Genomic DNA, 17,848 nt, shown 5'->3' on the forward strand with positions numbered 1-17,848 from the left:
ATTTCACTGGGGGGAGAGAGAAAGAAAAGGAATTGAAAATTAAGCTTTTTAAGAGCTGTATCTTTCCATCTGTGGATTTAAATTGGCAGTTAGTTACACATTGGGCACTCCAGTTTATATTAAGTGAGGCGATGGCCACAAACTATTGATGGGTGAGCAGATTGGTTCTTTATTGACAGAGCAACTCTACAGTGTGCTGTGTGGGGTCGGCGAGAGGCCGATAAAGGCCCAACGCGGCGGCAGTCGGGAGCAGTGTGAGGAGGTGCGTGTGGAGAGGCGTGAGTTCCGGGGTCGGCGAGAGGCCTATAAAGGCCCAACGCGGCAGCAGTCGGGAGCAGCGTGAGTTCCGGGGTTGGCGAGAGGTCTATAAAGGCCCAACGCGGCGGCAGTCGGGAGCAGCGTCGGAGGTGCGTGGAGAGGCGTGAGTTCCGGGCTGGGCGAGAGGCCTATAAAGGCCCAACGCGGCGGCAGTCGGGAGCAGCGTCGGAGGTGGGTGGAGATGCGTACCGGTGCAGCTACAGGGAGAAGGCAAAAAAGAAGTAGAAAGAAACAGAAAGGTGACGTCACAGCCAAGGGGGTAAGTGATTGGTGAGTAGGTTTTCTTTTTTCTCTTCTATAACAGTGAGTAAACTTTAGCATTGTTGTTGCTTATCAAAGGGTTAAGTCATGGCAGGACAGCTCGGTCACGTGTTATGCTCCTCCTGTACCATGTGGGAACTCAGGGACGACACCAGTGTTCCTGACGACTACGTGTGCGGGAAGTGTATCCGCCTCCAGGTCCTGACGGACCGCGTTGCGGAGTTGGAGCTGAGGGTGGATTCACTCTGGAGCATCCACGATGCTGAGAATGACGTGAGTAGCACGTGTAGCGAGTTGGTTGTACCGCAGGGAAAGGGTCCACAGCCAGATAGGGAATGGAAGACCAGCAGGAAGAGCAGTGCAAGGAAGGTAGTGCAGGGGTCCCCTGTGGTCATCTCCCTGCAAAACAGATACACTGCTTTGAGTACTGTTGGGGGGGGGATGACTCATCAGGGGAGGGCAGCAGCAGCCAAGTTCATGGCACTGTGGCTGGCTCTGTTGCACAGGTCAGGAAAAAGAGTGGGAGAGCGATAGTGATAGGGGATTCAATTGTGAGGGGAATAGATAGGCGTTTCTGCGGCCGCAACCGAGACTCCAGGATGGTATGTTGCCTCCCTGGTGCAAGGGTCAAGAATGTCTCGGAGCGGGTGCAGGACATTCTAAAAAGGGAGGGAGAACAGCCAGTTGTCGAGGTGCACATTGGTACCAACGACATAGGTAAAAAAAAGGGATGAGGTCCTACGAAACGAATTTAAGGAGCTAGGAGCTAAATTAAAAAGTAGGACCTCAAAAGTAGTAATCTCAGGATTGCTACCAGTGCCACGTGCCAGTCAGAGTAGGAATCGCAGGATAGCGCAGATGAATACGTGGCTTGAGCAGTGGTGCAGCAGGGAGGGATTCAAATTCCTTGGGCATTGGAACCAGTTCTGGGGGAGGTGGGACCAGTACAAACCGGACGGTCTGCACCTGGGCAGGACCAGAACCAATGTCCTAGTGCTGTTGGAGAGGAGTTAAACTAATATGGCAGGGGGATGGGAACCAATGCAGGGAGACAGAGGGAAACAAAAAGGAGACAAAAGCAAAAGACAGAAAGGAGATGAGGAAAAGTGGAGGGCAGAGAAACCCAAGGCAAAGAACAAAAAGGGCCACTGTACAGCAAAATTCTAAAAGGACAAAGGGTGTTAAAAAAACAAGCCTGAAGGCTTTGTGTCTTAATGCAAGGAGTATCCGCAATAAGGTGGATGAATTAACTGTGCAAATAGATGTTAACAAATATGATGTGATTGGGATTACGGAGACGTGGCTCCAGGATGATCAGGGCTGGGAACTCAACATCCAGGGGTATTCAACATTCAGGAAGGATAGAATAAAAGGAAAAGGAGGTGGGGTAGCATTGCTGGTTAAGGAGAAGATTAATGCAATAGTTAGGAAGGACATTAGCTTGGATGATGTGGAATCTATATGGGTAGAGCTGCAGAACACCAAAGGGCAAAAAACGTTAGTGGGAGTTGTGTACAGACCTCCAAACAGTAGTAGTGATGTTGGGGAGGGCATCAAACAGGAAATTAGGGGTGCATGCAATAAAGGGGCAGCATATGACTTTAATATGCACATAGATTGGGCTCGCCAAACTGGAAGCAATACGGTGGAGGAGGATTTCCTGGAGTGCATAAGGGATGGTTTTCTAGACCAATATGTCGAGGAACCAACTAGGGGGGAGCCCATCTTAGACTGGGTGTTGTGTAATGAGAGGGGATTAATTAGCAATCTCATTGTGCGAGGCCCCTTGGGGAAGAGTGACCATAATATGGTGGAATTCTGCATTAGGATGGAGAATGAAACAGTTAATTCAGAGACCATGGTCCAGAACTTAAAGAAGGGTAACTTTGAAGGTATGAAGCGTGAATTGGCTAGGATAGATTGGCGAATGATACTTAAGGGGTTGACTGTGGATGGGCAATGGCAGACATTTAGAGACCGCATGGATGAACTACAACAATTGTACATTCCTGTCTGGCGTAAAAATAAAAAATGGAAGGTGGCTCAACCATGGCTATCAAGGGAAATCAGGGATAGTATTAAAGTCAAGGAAGTGGCATACAAATTGGCCAGAAATAGCAGCGAACCCGGGGACTGGAAGAAATTTAGAACTCAGCAGAGGAGGCCAAAGGGTTTAATTAGGGCAGGGAAAATGGAGTACGAGAAGAAGCTTGCAGGGAACATTAAGACGGATTACAAAAGTTTCTATAGATATGTAAAGAGAAAAAGGTTAGTAAAGACAAACGTAGGTCCCTGCAGTCAGAATCAGGGGAAGTCATAACAGGGAACAAAGAAATGGCAGACCAATTGAACAAGTACTTTGGTTCGGTATTCACTAAGGAGGACACAAACAACCTTCCGGATATAAAAGGGATCAGAGGGTCTAGTAAGAAGGAGGAACTGAGGGAAATCCTTATTAGTCGGGAAATTGTGTTGGGGAAATTGATGGGATTGAAGGCCGATAAATCCCCAGGGACTGCATCCCAGAGTATGTAAGAAGGTGGCCTTGGAAATAGCAGATGCATTGACAGTCATTTTCCAACATTCCATTGACTCTGGATCAGTTCCTATGGAGTGGAGGGTAGCCAATGTAACCCCACTTTTTAAAAAAGGAGGGAGAGAGAAAACAGGGAATTATAGACCAGTCAGCCTGACATCAGTAGTGGGTAAAATGATGGAATCAATTATTAAGGATGTCATAGCAGCGCATTTGGAAAGAGGTGACATGATAGGTCCAAGTCAGCATGGATTTGTGAAAGGGAAATCATGCTTGACAAATCTTCTGGAATTTTTTGAGGATGTTTCCAGTAGAGTGGACAAGGGAGAACCAGTTGATGTGGTATATTTGGACTTTCAGAAGGCTTCCGACAAGGTCCCACACAAGAGATTAATGTGCAAAGTTAAAGCACATGGGATTGGGGTAGTGTGCTGACATGGATTGAGAACTGGTTGTCAGACAGGAAGCAAAGAGTAGGAGTAAATGGGGACTTTTCAGAATGGCAGGCAGTGACTAGTGGGGTACCGCAAGGTTCTGTGCTGGGGCCCCAGCTGTTTACACTGTACAGTAATGATTTTGACGAGGGGATTAAATGTAGTATCTCCAAAGTTGCAGACGACACTAAGTTGGGTGGCAGTGTGAGCTGCGAGGAGGATGCTATGAGGCTGCAGAGCGACTTGGATAGGTTAGGTGAGTGAGCAAATGCATGGCAGATGAAGTATAATGTGGATAAATGTGAGGTTATCCACTTTGGTGGTAAAAACAGAGAGACAGATTATTATCTGAATGGTGACAGATTAGGAAAAGGGGAGGTGCAACGAGACCTGGGTGTCATGGTACATCAGTCATTGAAGGTTGGCATGCAGGTACAGCAGGCGGTTAAGAAAGGAAATGACATGTCGGCCTTCATAGCGAGGGGATTTGAGTACAGGGGCAGGGAGGTGTTGCTACAGTTGTACAGGGCCTTGGTGAGGCCACACCTGGAGTATTGTGTACAGTTTTGATCTCCTAACCTGAGGAAGGACATTCTTGCTATTGAGGGAGTGCAGCGAAGGTTCACCAGACTGATTCCCGGGATGGCGGGACTGACCTATCAAGAAAGACTGGATCAACTGGGCTTGTATTCACTGGAGTTCAGAAGAATGAGAGGGGGCCTCATAGAAACGTTTAAAATTCTGACGGGGTTAGACAGGTTAGATGCAGGAAGAATGTTCCCAATGTTGGGGAAGTCCAGAACCAGGGGACACAGTCTAAGGATAAGGGGTAAGCCATTTAGGACCGAGATGAGGAGAAACTTCTTCACCCAGAGAGTGGTGAACCTGTGAAATTCTCTACCACAGAAAGTTGTTGAGGCCAATTCACTAAATATATTCAAAAAGGAGTTAGATGAAGTCCTTACAACTAGGGGATCAAGGGGTATGGCGAGAAAGCAGGAATGGGGTACTGAAGTTGCATGTTCAGCCATGAACTCATTGAATGGCGGTGCAGGCTAGAAGGGTCGAATGACCTACTCCTGCACCTATTTTCTATGTTTCTATGTTAAATAGATCAATCCTGCTACACAGAAAAATTCCCATTTCCTTGACCTTTCCATGTACATTCATTCCTTCCTAATTATTGTATTGTAATAAAGTTTTTGTGCCAAAAATCTCGAGATGTGGCTGCCAAGGCTACATATATTGTCCAACCCTGGCTCGTCTTGAAGTGGTGGTGGGCTGCCTTCCCAAACAGCTGCAGTCTTTGTGGCAATGGTGCTCCCACAGTGGTGTTGGTATTGTGACCCAGTAATGATGAAGGTAGTGGTTGGGCTTATTCTTTTTGCAGATGGTCATTTCTTGGCACTTAAATGATGTAAATGTTACCTCCCACTTGTCAGGCCAAGTCATGGTGTTGCCCAGGTCCTGTTAAAGGCTGGTATAGGCTGCTTCACTATTGGAGGAGTTGTGAATATAGTTAAATATTAACATAAAGCCAGCAGTGGGGCTGCACACTGAGGATTTTACAAAGGGAACACAGGAAGATAGGAACAGGAGTAGTCCATTCCGCTCCTGGAGACTGTTCTGCCATTCTTTTAGATCATGGCTGATATATACCTCAACTCTGTTTACCTGCCTTTTCTCCATATCCATTGATGTCCTTGCCTAACAAAAATCTATCCAACGTCAGTGGTGAAAACAGCTGAAACTGGTTTTGGCTGAAGACATTACTTCACCAATGATTTTACAATAATTAAAATCATCATTTTTGTATCGTTCAATACATATTCATTATAGTGTGATACAAGAGTTCAACATCTTTCTTGTCCTCAAGATGTCCAAAAGCACTTTACAGCCATGAATTGCTTTTTAGGGTATAGTCACTGTTATGTAAGCAAACACAGTTGCTGATTTGCGCACAGTAGGTCCCATAAACAGGAATAAGGTGTGACCAGGTAATCTTTTATCGGTGGTGTTGGTTGGGGAAGGAATGTTGTTTGGGACATCGAGAGAACTCCCTACTCTTCTTCAAAAAAGTGCCAGGAGATCTTTTAAGGTTACCTAACCAGGCATATACTCGGTTTAACCTCTCATCCAAAAGACGCAGTCTGCGCTCACTCAGTACTGCACTGAAGTATCAGCCTAGATTATGTGCTCAAGTCTTACTGGGGCTTCAACTCAAGCTTTTGACCAAAGTCGAGAGTGTTGCTACTGAGCCAAGTTGACCTTTTAAAATAAAGAGACATACATAATGGACAAAAGTACGTGTAATCTGTACATGACCGAAGGATCTGAAAACAGAGAAGATATTCAAGCACTTCAAATGACTCAATCCTTGCACTTCAATGTCTTCAATTGATTGGCCTCAGGTTTAGGCTTTTGTATGTTAATGTAAAGAAAATTCAGTACAGTAGCATGCACTCAAACCTTTGTCAGGTTTAAAAGGAGAAAAGAAATGTAGGGGCAAGTACTTAACTACTCGAGTTGTTCAATCTATTTCAAATTCCAACCAGTCTCCCCAAAATAATCTACATTAAAACAATTACAGTTCACAGACTCCTCAGGCAGAGAAGTTTATGCATACCAGTAGCATTATCCAAAAGCCCTCCTTGGAACAAGTCTGCAACCCAGCATTTTGTGTCCGAGCTGTTTTTGGGACGATTTCACAAGCTAAGTGCAAAAAAACTTGGTAGATCGTGAAGTCAAAAAACATGGTAACCAGTCCAAAACAGAGAGTTTATTGAGTAAAAGAGAGACTCTCAAAGTGTGATTTTTATATAGACATTACAGGGACGGAGAAGATAAATATATCAAACCAGCAAGTACTGTGAATATTATGGCCAACTCTGTGCACCCAGAGGGAAGTGGCGCTCACAGAGTGCATGTGGAAAAGTCAGCCTTTGACTTTCTGGCCACCATTTATGCGAGTGCCACTTCTTATTGGAAGCACGGATTAGGGCCTATTAAATACTTACCCCAATTGCCCCCTTTGGTTTTCCTCGTCGTCCAACCTCATACTTCATGAGCACACCACCAACATTTAACTGCACACTTTGGCCGAAATCTTCCCAGCCCTGCGAGTGCGGGTTTGGAGGCGGGCCCGCTGTCAAAATGGCTTTGACGGTGGGTCGGGATCCCACTCTGAACCCGCCTCAGAGAGAGTTTCTCAACTGTCAGGCCGCCGTTCGGATAGTCAACCCGACAGCAAGCAGCACGACAGGTAATTATCATTAAAAAGTACTTAAATGCTAGTTAAGAGGCTTAAAAGCAGGCACGTACAATTTTACTAACCTTTGACAGCTTTACCGTTCCTCGGGTTTCACGCCAGGAAAGGGGAGTCGGATTCTCAGTGACTATTGCTTTGGCTAGTTGACAGCTGCAGAAGTGGTATAAAAGCTGCCATTTCACAGCTGTTCACTTTCCAATGTCAGAAGCTGAAGCCTTCAGGTTTTGGAAAAGATTTGTAAGCTGCATGCACTTTGAAAGTGTTTGCAGTGAACTGTCACCTCCTTGGAGCAACCTCTCTCAGCATTGACAAAGCGTTTCTGTCATCTCAACCTCACCTGCCATCTATTCCAGCAGCATCGGCGCCCTTGAAAAAAATCTCACCTTGGTCCTCAGAATCCCACCACGGTCAGCTCCAACACCAATATCACTACCAACACCAAGCCTCTCCGCAATCACCTGATGCTGCACAGTACACAGGGCATCAGCACCCGGCCACAATGCTGCCCAGGAGGCCAGTGATGGCCTCACCATGGCCACTTTTACTTCACTTCATGCTGTACACCCAGACTACCACATGATGCGTCAGGTTGGCATCACCCCCCGCCAGCTCCATAAAGCATTCCTGCAATGTCCAATCCATTCCTTTCACACTCATCACCATTGTGAGGGATACCCTTACATCTCACCATTCACTACAACTCACTAAGCCACTTCCAAAGGTGCTCACAAATCTGTCGAAGAACGCATAGTCCTGCAAATAAAGATTTCAATGTTTGACAATACATCAACATTAACCAAACATGAACGTTGGCTAAAGGACCCAAGTGCCTACCGAGTGTTGTTAGTTGGTATGATTGGACAAGGATGAGGGTGATTGTGAGGGGTGGCTAGTGAAATGGGGAACTGATAATGTAGAGAGAGAGCAAAAGAGCGCAAGGGAGCACGAGGGAGGGATGGGTGGTGGTGGTGCAAGGTAATTTGGTGTGAGAAAGGATATACAGGGGTAGAGTAGTGAGGGCAGAGTGATGGGAATGTGAAGATTGGCACAACAGGATGAGGTTCAGTTTGGCTTTGCAATAGTGTTTCGTGATCTGCTGAGATCATTGAAGGGTTTTTGCCACCGCAGCCTGGTCCTCCTGACGACGTCCCTACTTGTGCCGTCCTGTGCAATATGCAACCAGGCTGCGTTGGTGTCCTGGGGAGGTCCCTTCCGCCCATGGGAAGGGAAAAGGACCTCCCTGCATTCGGTGACTCCTTCCATAAGCATCTGAAGGAGTCATGAGAGCACCTGGGTGCAGCCATGCACTTCTGTGCATTGCTTCTCAGTGTCTGCAGCTCCTCAATGCTGCAGAATACTGACAGAAGAACTGTCCAAACCATTGCAGGCATGGTCCCTTTAAGGAAACCGGCTGATAACACGTCATCAATTGAAGACCGGCTTCCTCTTAACTGGCCAGGAAGCCCAGGAGAGAGCGCGGGTTTGAGTTAGGAGCGGGCTTTCAACACTCCAGCGATCCCGGCCGCATTGATCCCGCCACTGCATGTGGAGAAATCGCGGCCTCTGCTACAACATGTCCTGCACAGGTTAGTTACAATGGCAATCATTCCTTCCAAGGCTCTACATCCAAGTTCTTCCCAGCGAGGCTGACATTTCAATATAGTACTGAAAGAACACTGCATTGTTGGGGGTGCTATCTTTTGGATAAGATGTTATACCGAGGTCTTGCCCATCAGCTTAGATGGACATAAAAGATCCCAAGACACAATTCATAGAAGATCAAGGGAGTTCTCCTGGCTGACATTTATCCCTTAACCAACACCACCAAAATAGATCAACTGGGTGTTTATCTCATTTGATAATGGTGGAACATAAAAAAACTCTTATGCAAGTTCAAAGTTCTTTCTTTGGTGCTTTCAAATTTTACTCACCTACACAAAGAATATTGAAGCAAAACCCTTGTGTTGTTGATTTGTTGACCAGCTGATCTGGAAGACTGTCAAATCCAACATGACCAGCCAGATTCAAGTTTCGTGAGTCTTCACTCTGCGACTGCAAAATGAAGAGAGAATAGACACCATCACTTGTGTCTCACCTATGTGAATGAGAGGTACAAACATACAAAAAAAAACATCTGGTTCATCCAGCCTGTCCAACGCAATCGCAAGAACTTGTGTATCACAATATATACACTCCCCACCCCACCCAAAACCATGTGATCTCCTGAGACATGAAAAACCAGATAAAAACCCAGGCCAATTTAGGGGGGAAAAAAATCTTGGAAATTCCTCTCTGACCCACCTAGGTGATCGAAACTATTTCAGATCACCACTCTGGTCCCTGAAGTACCTACCTTCTGTAAGATGTGATGTCAGCCCCTACCAGAATCAGGTCCAGCTCTCAGATTTGCAGATCGTGCCCCCAACACCTACATCCAAATCATTAATAAAAATAGTAACGAGCAATGGTCCCAATACCGATCCCCATGGGACACCACTGGTGACCGGTCTCCAAGCAGATCCAAATCCATCTAGAACTACTTTTTGTCTGCATTTGTCAGCCAGTTCTGAATCCAACTCAATATACTACCACTAATACCAGAGGCTTCAATCTTATAAAGAAGCCTCCTGTGGGATACCTTATCTAAAGTTTTTTGAAAGTCTAAGTAGACAATGTCTTCTGGGCTTCCCTCATCCACCAACAGATACAGCAAGTGATCAGGAAGGCCAATGGAATCTTGGCCTTTATTGCAAAGGGGATGGAGTATAAAAGCAGGGAAGTCTTGCTACAGTTATACAGGGTATTGGTGAGGCCACACCTGGAATACTGCGTGCAGTTTTAGTTTCCATATTTATGTAAGGATATACTTGCTTTGGAGGCAGTTCAGAGAAGGTTCACTAGTTTGATTCCGGAGATGAGGGGGTTGACTTATGAGTAAAGGTTAAGTAGGTTGGGCCTCTACTCATTGGAATTTAGAAGAATGAGAGGTGATCTTATCGAAACGTATAAGATTATGACAGGGCTTGACAAGGTGGATGCAGAGAGGATGTTTCCACTGATTGGGGAGACTAGAACTAGAGGGCATAATCTTAGAATAAGGGGCCGCCCATTTAATACTGAGATGAGGAGAAATTTCTTCTCAGAGGGTTGTAAACCTGTGGAATTTGCTGCCTCAGAGAGCTGTGGAAGCTGGGTCATTGAATAAATTTAAGACAGAGATAGACAGTTTCTTAACCAATAAGGGAATAACGGGTTATCGGGAGCGGGCAGGGAAGTGGACCTGAATCCATGATCGGATCAGCCATGATCGTATTTAATGGCGGACCTGACTCGAGGGGCCGTATGGCCTACTCCTGCTCCTATTTCTTATGTTAACTTTGTAACTTCTTCCAAAAAACAATTAGATTTGAAACCCACATGACCTTTTTATGAAGACGTGTTGGGTGTCAATAATATGCCCCTCTCTATCCAAGTATTCATATATTGCATCCCTAATGATTCCCTCAAGTGTCTTTCCTCATAGAATCATGGAAATTTACGGCACAGGAGGCCATTCGGCACATCGTGTCTGTGCCTTTCCCATTACTAATGTCAAACGCATCAGTGAGATCGTGAGGCATAATCTGATGCCTCATAGACCAATGTGAATATCCAGCAAATGTATTGATTTACAAAACAAACTGTATTTTACCTTGTCCAAAATTAAATTTACATATTATAGGTACTGGGATTATCCTTTAATACATACATTAACCTCGACCCTCGACTACAAATTATATATTAAATCACCAAGTGGGTCACAAGATTTTATTTTTAAATGCATTGAAAATCCCATGTCTAGCTCTTTCTATGAGAAAAAAACCATAATTGCAAAGCTCTTAACATGTACCTGCAAGACCATTAGACCTGTATGTGGTGCTGCATATAACCATTTTCCAGCTTAAATAAAAGGAACTGGAATAGGCCATTCAACCACTCTAGATTGTCCCACTATTCACTTAGATCATGGGTGATCTGTATATAATTTAAATGGTGAAAAATTGCAAAGTGCTGCGGTACAGAGGGACCTGGGGGTTCTTGTGCATGAAACACAAACAGTTAGTATGCAGGTACAGCAAGTAATCAGGAAGGCAAATGGAATGTTGGCCTTTATTGCAAGGGGGAAGAGAGTATAAAAAGCAGAGACGTCCTGCTACAACTGTACAGGGTATTGGTGAGGCCACACCTGGAGTACTGCGAGCAGTCTTGGTCTCTGTATTTAAGGAAGGATATACTTGCATTGGAGGCTGGTCAGAGAAGGTTCACTAGGTTGATTCCGGAGATGAGGGGATTGACTTATGAAGATAGGTTGAGTAGGTTGGGCCTGTACTCAATTGGAGTTCAGAAGAATGAGAGGTGATCTTATTGAAACGTATAAGATAATGAGGGGGCTCGACAAGGTGGATGCAGAGAGGATATTTCCACTCATAGGGGAAATAGTCTCAGAATAAGGGGCTGCCCATTTAAAACTGAGATGAGGAGGAATTTCTTCTCAGAAGGTTGTAAATCTGTGGAATTCTCTGCCCCAGAGAGCTGTGGCGGCTTGGTCATTGAATATATTTAAGGCAGAGATAAACAGATTTTTGAGCGATAGGGGAATAAAGGGTTATGGGGAACAGACAGGGAAATGGAGCTGAGTCCATGATAAGATCAGCCATGATCGTACTTAATGGCAGAGCAGGCTCGAGGGGCCGGGTGGCCTACTCCTGCTCCTATTTCTTACGTACCTCAACTCCATTTAACAGTCTAAACTCTCTATCCCTTATTACCTAACAAAATTCTATCAATCTCAGTCTTGAAACCTCCAATTATCTCAGCATCCACAGACTTTTGGGAGAGAGAGAATTCCAAATTTCTACTATAGGTCCCTGTAACGTTAGCTAAAGAAGCACAAGTTATAAACTTTTTTTGATGAATCTTTCTGAACTTGAACACATCTACAGCCTGCAGCATCTGTCCACAAGCTAAATAATATTCTGCCACCCCATCCCCAAATTTGGAAAGGCAAGTGAGACATACCAACAAAGTTAAAGCTCCTTCCCTTCTCTTTCCCTTGATCCCCCCCTCCACCACCGCAAGCTATCCCTCCTCCCACAAACCCCCAATACACAAAGGTTGCACATGGAATTCGCTCCTCCAAGCAGAACCTTTTGTGAATTGCCACCTCTTTTGCTGAAGTTCTTGGCCAAGCCCCCTCCCCTTGATCTAATTATCACCCCACCCCCTAATCTTACTTGACCTGAATATTGCACTTAATCATCCCCACCCCTTCCGGTGTGCAATATCACAAGAGATGGACTATCTAAATACTGAATTCATAGCATCCACTAAAGCACAATCAACTCCCAAAATATGGATACGTGGTGCCCGCAAGCATCGCCTGTAAGCAATTCACCTTCCACTTTGTTTTATTATGCAAAACTCCCTTATACAATAGAATGTCTTAAAATGGTATAATTACACACCACTAATACTCTCATTATGAATACAATTACTTTTTCAAGATCATCTACAAATCAAAATGATCAAGGGTTGCCATGCCTGTCACTATCCAGCGATACCTGCTGACAAGTAAATGCATGTGGGTTAGGTGAGCACAGGATCCACATTGGCTGTGTTGCTTGCACAGTTGACTAACCTGGCAACATTCATAATGTAGGTTGACGCATGAAGACTGGCTACTTAGGCACGGTACAGAGGCAAGCCAACAGGAGAGAAAAGGGGATGGAGGGGGATGGGGGAAGCGGAAGAGTTGCACATTGCTTTCACCTTGATTCAGTCGTGGAATGATTAAATGGATAGACACATATCTGCAAACTGCTCATTTTCAGATTTAAGCTAAAAAAAAATCTTGATTCAACACATTTCATGGTAACCTGGTTGCTCTTTGTATGACCCAACTATACTTCACTTTGCTTAAAATTACATTTATAGTTTATACGACACAATTGTTAAATTTGGCCTACATTTTTTATCACTCAGCAATCTTTACACAGAGCAGTTGCTCTTTTCCTCTTTGACCACGTGAAATATTCATAAATTTGACTCTTGATCCTTGGAACATTGGGAAGTTATGATATGAATAAGCTTATCCTTTTAGGAGGCTTAACTAAACTACAGTTAGACAGGCTTATTCAATCTGAAATTCTTTTGGCTATTGTGCATTGTAAAGCCTGCCAATTTTCAAGACAACATACATTTGACAACAAATGTTGAGATTAAGATAAATAAAATGTTGCAAATAACAGGTCTGTCAGCATCTGAAACAAAAAGATAGGCTAACAATTCATGTGGGGCCCTTCTACCTCAGAACAAATGTTCTTGGTGCGTTTATTGGCAGGGAATAAAACACTTTTTTTTTAAAGTGAGGGAGCTTGCAGAGGCCCATTCACTTGGCTGTATAAAGACATGCTGTGTTGGATGAGGGTTGGTAGGGGAAAAGGAAGATGGGAATGGTCAAGCAGGAAACACAATTTTTGGATGTGTTTATATTGCATTAGTGGCACAGCCTCTCCTGGAGCTGACCTTGTGCAGCCAGCTGTAAGCTAAATATAAAGACGTCTGGGCTCAATAAGGACAGCAGGCAGGAAAACACACTTCCCGGCAGGCAGCTTTGAGTAAATTTTACATTTGTCTTGCAGCTGGCTGTACAAGACCCACATTCAGCAAGGCTAGTACCAAAGCAATATAAAAGTGCATTATTCTTAGGGGCACTACAATCAGCCTCAACTCCTTTGGGGGAGGAAGGCAGGGGGAAAATGCCAGGTTTCTCACACTTAAGCACTGTCCAGTGACCTGTGCAAACAAGTGTAGGTATCAGGATCAGGCTGTGCTGTGATGTCGCTCAGGACAACGTCTCAACTATCCCTACCGATGTTCGCACATGAAAAATGGCTCTGGGTGAGGGGCCAGAGGGTAACCAGCTTTCCATGCAACCATCCTCAAACCGAGTCAACGGCTCCAAGAAATGAAGGGGGAAAACAGTGAAAAAAATTTATTTTAAAATAGAGCTTTCAGTTCTTAGATAGCCTGCGAACTGGGCCATTCTTTTTAGGACACAACTCATTCTATCCGGGGTAATCTTCGTCAGTATATCTGTCTTTGCCACCTATCAGCAAGAACTATCAAAACTCACTGAGCACATTTATTGGGCTGCTGCACATGGCTCTATTAGGCCCCAAGTCATCAACAATGATATTTTCCAAGTCAGTGACTGCTACCACACTAAAAAAAACACTCAGCATAAAGTTCAAATAGAAACAGAAACAAACTGTTGTATAGACCAAAGGAAAAAGGTTCAAACGTTCACATTTGGAAGTTAGTAATGGGCACTTTTTTTTTTAAAAAACATGTCATCTCAAACTTACAACTTCAAAAACCAAAAAGCTCCTCAATGGTTCAGCAAATTAATCCAGTATGTAGCTAAGCCATACAGACCAAGATGGACCTCAGTTATTCCTTGGTGCATCCTGAGTTAATTGATCTAAAGGATTATGGTAGAGGCACTGAAATTGGTGCGAGGAGATGGCGAGAGGAGGAATCACAGCCAGTGCTTCAGATTGTTATCCAGCAACCCCTGTGGGTACAGGGGGTGGCCATATAGATACAGAACTGGACAAGCAACCAGAGCTCACAAGTTTAAATCTCACCACTGAAACTGAATTCAATAAATCTGGTAATTTGAGAGCAAATACCAGAAAAAGTGTCCATGAAAACTGCTGGATTGTCATGCAAACCCAATTGACTTCTTAATGTCCTTCAGTGAAGGGACCCTCCTATCCCTAACCGGTTTGGTCTACATGTAACTCCATTCCTACACCGTGTCTTACACTTAGAGATGGGCAATAAATACCGTCTTGCTAGTGTCACCCACATCCCAAGAACAAATATATATATTTTTTTTTAAATGGCCAATGCTCCAGATTGCTGTCCAGCAACCCCTGTTGGGAAGATAAGGGAGAAAACATGGCCAGTGCTCCTGTTTCTCATTGCGGTCTAGCTGAAAGTACAAATGTTTGGACATCAGGCGAGGTCAAGACTGGAGTTGGTTGTAATACCCTCTACTCTATTAAACAGTTTACTTTTATTTATGTGAGCCGAGACAGTGAATAACTGACTGTGATGTACCAATGAAAGCAGACTTCAGCAAGGCTCTTGGGCCATTAGAAGCCCCAAGTCCTGGCCATCTGGCATTTGAAGCTCAAGAAACAGAATTCTATTTGTGGTTTCCTTACTTGTCAGATCAGACTATTTGAATTTCTTGGGCCTGGAAGTTCGAAAAGGCCTGCTACCTCACTGGTCCATATGTTCTATATCGGCAACTTGATATATATGTAAATTAATAACAGTGTGGCCCCTGCGGCTCCATGGTACATAGCTATGTAACACACAAAGACAAAAAGCTTGGACATCCTTGGTAATAGACAGATGCCGAGGAGGAATTTGGCTGCCCTCCCCACTCTTTGCTAGAAAAACCAGAAGAACAGGAAGGGAAAAGTTAGATGATAATATGCCCCAATAAAAACATAACTCAAAAGGATGCAAGTTAACCAGACACTTTTAAAAACTAAACGATTAACACCAGATAACTATTTCAAATTACCAGATGCCAACATAGCATTGTTTGGGCTGGGACTAAGGAACATCAGCAAAGTTAATGAAGAACAGATGTGCATTCCACAGTGACATGCAAACTTCACTTTAACGACCCTGATGAGACAAATAAGCCTGGAAGAATTTGAGCAGAGCCAAATTGAAAACTGCAGAATGGTCACATATGTTGCATATTTTACTGCCAAACTCTAAATCCTCAGAGGCTTCCAAAAAAAATAAAGCAGGATATTTCCAAGTGCCTTCACAGTGCCTCTTGAAAAACTGCATTTGAGACATTTAATATGCGGTGAGCAATAAGAAACACAAAAAATAAATCAAATTCAAAGAGACTATCAAATGCCTGGCAGATTTATATTGAGTTTATTCTAAAGTCCCAAAATGAATTTTATGGAGAAATTTTAAAAAACAGTATTAATTCATCTAAAAAGCAAAAGAATGCATTCTTGTTCGATGCAGAAGTCCAATGCTCTATAAAATATTTGCACCATAACCTTTAAGGATTTAGATGGCATTCGTTTTCAAGTCTCATTAAGAAGTCAATTGCCAACTGTTGACTTAACTTCAGTTATACGACACAGTTTGCACTGAAGTGTGAAATCACCAGAGTTGATTCCATTTATCTCATGGAGACAATCTCATATTTGGACCATTGTGAACTGATCTTTTTTTTAAATTCTCAGAAACTCCACTCGCCATGTCCTGTCCCACCTCACTTTCTCTCATCCATTGAAGATACTGGCTTTTGCTAAAGTACAGCTCCATGGATGGCAGTATGTCTCTAGTATTTCATCCAAGAGTTCATTCTTCACAAGACATTGAGTGTTGTCAGGCTATTCAAATGTGGAAGGCATCACAATCAAACCTGCTCCACATTGCACATCACATCACATCACATGTAGTGCTGTAATTTCCACCATTTCAATTCTTGGCTGGGCTACTCATGGATTTGTTTTGGTGGGGGGAGGGAAGGAGGAGAGAGAGAACAGGGAAAAATGAAAAATAAAGCTGTGCTTCCTGGAAATGTGGCATAAATAACAACTTGCATTTGTATTTTGTCTTTAACTTTAAAAAATATCCCAGCCCCCAGGTACTTTGTAGATAGCCACACACAAAACAGAGACTGAATGAGGGAAGGAGAGGTGATTGCATTTGGCTGAAGTAGCAGATTTTGAAGAGGTTTGTTTAGGAAGAAAGAAAGAGCCGGAACAGTGGAGATGTTTAGGGAGGGAATTGCAAAGATGAGGACCCAGGCGGTTAAAAGGTCTGCCACTATATTGGGGGGGGGGGGGGAAGAGAAAGAGGGGAGGGGGGTGCACAAGAAGCTGTAGTCAGAAGAATTAAAGTATTCAGGGGTGGGGATATAGGGCTGGAGGAGGTTTAAGAGATACTGTGGGATGAAGCCATGGAGGAATTTAAAGAGGACACTAAATTTAACTAAATGGGAACTTAGTCGAGGTCTGCGAGGACAGGAATGATGGCAAGTGAAACCATATGGACAGGATATGGACAGTAGAGGTTTGGACAAGTTGGGGTTTATGGAGGGTGGAGGGTGGAGGATGGAGAATGGGATGAATACAAGAAAATGCAGAAACACATTAGAAGGATGGTCAGAGAAAAATCTAGAAAAAATGCATAGATGTTAAACATATCAGTTAAAAAAAAAGTCAGTACCACAACAGCGAGTGGGTAGGCAGAAGAAGTGAAAACTGTAAAAGTTGCAAATGGGGTCAAAGTGAGGATAAGCACAAGATAGTTAAGAAACTGAATGGTTACTTACTGCAAGTATTTACAAGCAAAGACATGAGCAACATATCTTCCCAAAACAAAGATATCCTAAGTAAAATCAATGACTTGACATAGTCCTATAAAGGCTAAAAGGGCTTAAAAGAAACCAAATTCCCAGGTTTAAAGGGAAGAGATTTATTTGTGAGCCACTGACCATCATTATGAAGGAATCAATAGAAACTGTAGAGGCAGCAGTCATCATCATAGGCATTCCCTCAGAATTGAGGAAGACTTGCTTCCACTCTTAAAATGAGTTCTCAGGTGGCTGAACAGTCCAATACAAGAGCCACAGACTCTGTCAGAGGTGGGACAGATAGTCGTTGAGGGAAGGGGTGGGTGGGACTGGTTTGCCTCACGCTCTTTCCGCTGCCTGCGCTTGATTTCTGCACGTTTTCAGCGATGAGACTCGAGGTGCTCAGCGCCCTCCCGGATGCACTTCCTTCACTTAGGGCGGTCTTTGGCCAGGGACTCCCAGGTGTCAGTGGGGATGTCGCACTTGATCAGCTCCGCTGTGCAGGCCCCATAGATTGCATACCAGACACGAGACTCCCAAAGCAAGTGCTCTACTCGGAACTCCTTCACGGCAAACGAGCC

The 17,848-nt window shown here is 44.1% G+C and overlaps 1 protein-coding gene across 4 annotated transcripts in view; it reads right to left on the reverse strand.

Annotated features, from left to right (window-relative positions):
• Positions 1 to 17,848, reverse strand: part of LOC139244423 (septin-11) — a 139,850-nt gene that overhangs the window by 66,301 nt on the left and 55,701 nt on the right. The window contains exon 2 of one of the 4 annotated variants that reach the window (XM_070871027.1): positions 8,749 to 8,869. The exons of the other annotated variants lie outside the window; for them this stretch is intronic. Coding sequence (XP_070727128.1) covers positions 8,749 to 8,869 — 121 coding nt within the window. The remainder of the gene's footprint in view (positions 1 to 8,748; positions 8,870 to 17,848) is intronic. 4 annotated transcript variants of the gene reach the window in all.

Source organism: Pristiophorus japonicus, chromosome 2 (assembly GCF_044704955.1).
Source record: "Pristiophorus japonicus isolate sPriJap1 chromosome 2, sPriJap1.hap1, whole genome shotgun sequence".
Lineage (NCBI taxonomy): Eukaryota > Metazoa > Chordata > Chondrichthyes > Pristiophoridae > Pristiophorus > Pristiophorus japonicus.